This window comes from Sinocyclocheilus grahami, unplaced genomic scaffold (genome assembly GCF_001515645.1).
Source record: "Sinocyclocheilus grahami isolate Dianchi unplaced genomic scaffold, SAMN03320097.WGS_v1.1 scaffold159.1, whole genome shotgun sequence".
Lineage (NCBI taxonomy): Eukaryota > Metazoa > Chordata > Actinopteri > Cypriniformes > Cyprinidae > Sinocyclocheilus > Sinocyclocheilus grahami.
Genome location: NW_015505338.1, coordinates 1,425,334 through 1,427,969, shown reverse-complemented (window position 1 = coordinate 1,427,969; position 2,636 = coordinate 1,425,334). Strand labels below are relative to the sequence as shown.

The 2,636-nt window shown below is 36.7% G+C and overlaps 1 protein-coding gene across 14 annotated transcripts in view; it reads left to right on the top strand.

Moving 5' to 3' along the window:
• The window catches only part of LOC107592830 (dedicator of cytokinesis protein 3-like), a 275,733-nt gene that overhangs the window by 223,579 nt on the left and 49,518 nt on the right, over positions 1-2,636 (top strand). For all 14 annotated transcript variants that reach the window (XR_001610031.1, XM_016282388.1, XM_016282400.1 and 11 more), the window contains 3 exons: positions 389-560; positions 660-757; positions 853-936. Coding sequence is in view for 13 of the 14 variants with exons in the window: in XM_016282388.1 (XP_016137874.1) it covers positions 389-560; positions 660-757; positions 853-936 (354 nt within the window). In the remaining variant the exon portion in view is untranslated. The remainder of the gene's footprint in view (positions 1-388; positions 561-659; positions 758-852; positions 937-2,636) is intronic.

Sequence of the window (2,636 nt, the reverse complement as noted above, 5' to 3'; positions counted from 1 at the left end):
TTTTTTATTTTTTTTTTTTTTTTTTTTTTACATTTTCTGTTTTCATGTTAATTTATTTCATTTCATTTTTATTTATTGTTTATTTATTATTATTATTATTGATGTAATTTAGTATTGTGTCTGTGACTTTTCTCAGGGTTTTTATGTCTATATAGATTTTTTTAATCTTTATTTCAGTTTTATTTTTTAGTTATTTTGGTACTTTAAGTTAAACTAAAACTAAACTAAATGTTACCTTGGCATCTAGCAGAAATAAAGTTTTTATACTTCGTATCATTTCATTTTATTTCATTTACTTTATTTCAAGTTGAATTTATTTATGTATCAGTTTTAGCTAATGATAATAACCCTGTTTAACTTGTAAATCTCTCTTCTGTATGTGGATCAGTGTGATGAAAACACCACCTTCAGTAACCACGCGCTGTACCTGGGTCTGCCCTGCTGTAAAGACGACTTCAACGGCTGCCCCAACATCCCGTCCAGCCTCATCTTCCAGCGCAGCACTAAGGAAACCCTCTGGATATCCACTCAGCTCTCTTCCACCAAACTGACTCAGAATGGTAATTTACTAACACTTACTAGCAATTGTCCTTCATTCATCAGTTGTTGTGTATACTTCTCAGAGTATAGTAACACTTTCTTGTGTTTGTGTGGGGAAGTCGATCTACTAGCCTTGTTGAAGTGGAAAGCCCATCCAGACCGTGTAATGGACATTTTGGGGCGACTGCGGCACGTCTGTGGGGAAGAAATAGTCAAAGTGAGAGCTCTGTCTTGTTTTTTGTCTTTAAAAAATAACAGATTTTAATGTCTGCTTAATGTAATTTACATCCATTTTCTGTTTTTCTTCTCCAGTTTCTTCAAGACATCCTCGACACACTGTTCTCCATTCTGGATGACAACACAGACAAATATGGACCCCTGGTGTTTCAGTCACTGGTTAGAAATTTTAACAAATGACATTTCTAGGACTGCGCCATAGCTTACCTAACGTTAATAATTCACTGCTGTAATAACGTGTCCGGTTTCGATTCATCAAAAGACTCACACCCACATGTACTGTGTGTTTGTGTGTGTGTGTGTGTGTGTGTGTGAACACCCTTAAATGTTCACGATTCATCTCTTTCACGAGTGCCCATGCTGTGTGTGTGTGTCTGTTTTGAAAAATTTCAGCTGGCGTGGATCCAGGCATTATTAGGCACTCACAGCTGCTTGATAGTGGCGTCTCCAGAGAGCCTTTAGCTTCTTGTACTCCTGTAAAAAGAGTCAAGACGTTCTAGCCTCTCTTGGCCTGAATACATCTGTCATGTTTCTGTGTGGAGAATAGGGAACCTACGCGGATGCATTCTTCTTGCATGGATATTCATTTTGCACAGATCTTGTTGCGTTACTGTCTCATTTTCATTTCGTTTAAAGGAACAGTTCACCCAAAAATGAAAATTTGCTGAAAATGTACTCGATACTTAATGTAGATGAGTTTGTTTCTTCACCGATTTGGAAAGGTTTAGCATTTGAACCAATGGATCCTCTGCAGTGAATGGGTGCCGTCAGAATGAGAGTTGAAACAGCTGATAAAAACATCACAATAAGCCACAAGTACATCAGTTAATGTCTTGTGAACTGAAAAGCTGTTAGACGTTTGTAAGAAATCCATCATTAAGACATTTTCTAGTCTTCTATCCATAATATTGCTTTCTCCAGTAAAAAAAAATTAAACAAAAAGTCATCTCATCTGAATCAGGAGAGAAATATGCACATATCAAGCCCAATTTACAAGCAAAAGGCATCCAAAATAGTTCTATACAAATTTTTATGTGAGCAGGGTGTCCGCGGGTCCTTAAAAAGTCTTAAAAGGTCTTAAATAACGTTTTCCTAATATAAGGCCTTAAAAAGTCTTAAAATGTCTTAAATTCGGATTCGATGGGTCTTAATTATTTTTGGTCTCATTACCGCTAAAATATCTTCAGTCTGACGGACCTAACGACTTTACAATCATTGGACAGACCGAAGAAACCCGCGGTAAGTTACTGCGTCATCAAAGAGAATTGCAGTAAGTTCGCAGAATACAAGCTCGCGCTGCCTGAGGCTCACTCTGTTTGTCTCGAGACTTCAGAACAAATGAGCATGACAGCACACATAAACTCAGAAGAAACACACTGAGGTAAAAATTCACAATGTTTAGTTAAATAACACCATGACAAGTGAGCTATTTTGCTCAATATTCTCACGACGCAAAAAAAACGAATATTCAAAACACCTACAGAGTGCACGCATTATGTGAAGTCTAGTGCTCTGCCTGATCACTGCATGATTCAGTCTATTAAAATACATTCAGAATGATCACAAATTCAAGACATGGGGGCAGAAAATGTGTATATTTATACTCAAGTTCACACGGAAGAGTGCCTTTTTTTCTCCAAAAATTACCATATACAAATGTGATATTGATTTTTTACAACAGTTCAATAAACTAGAAGTTTTATTTAGAGACTTACGTTTTAGACACCATATTGCCTGTTTTTGCTCTATTTCGCCAACAAAAATAATTCCAAACAAAGCCACAGCGCTGTTTTGCGTCTCTGAGCAACAGGACGGTGTTTCGTTCCTGAATGAATCAACTGTTTAAATGATTCGGTTCA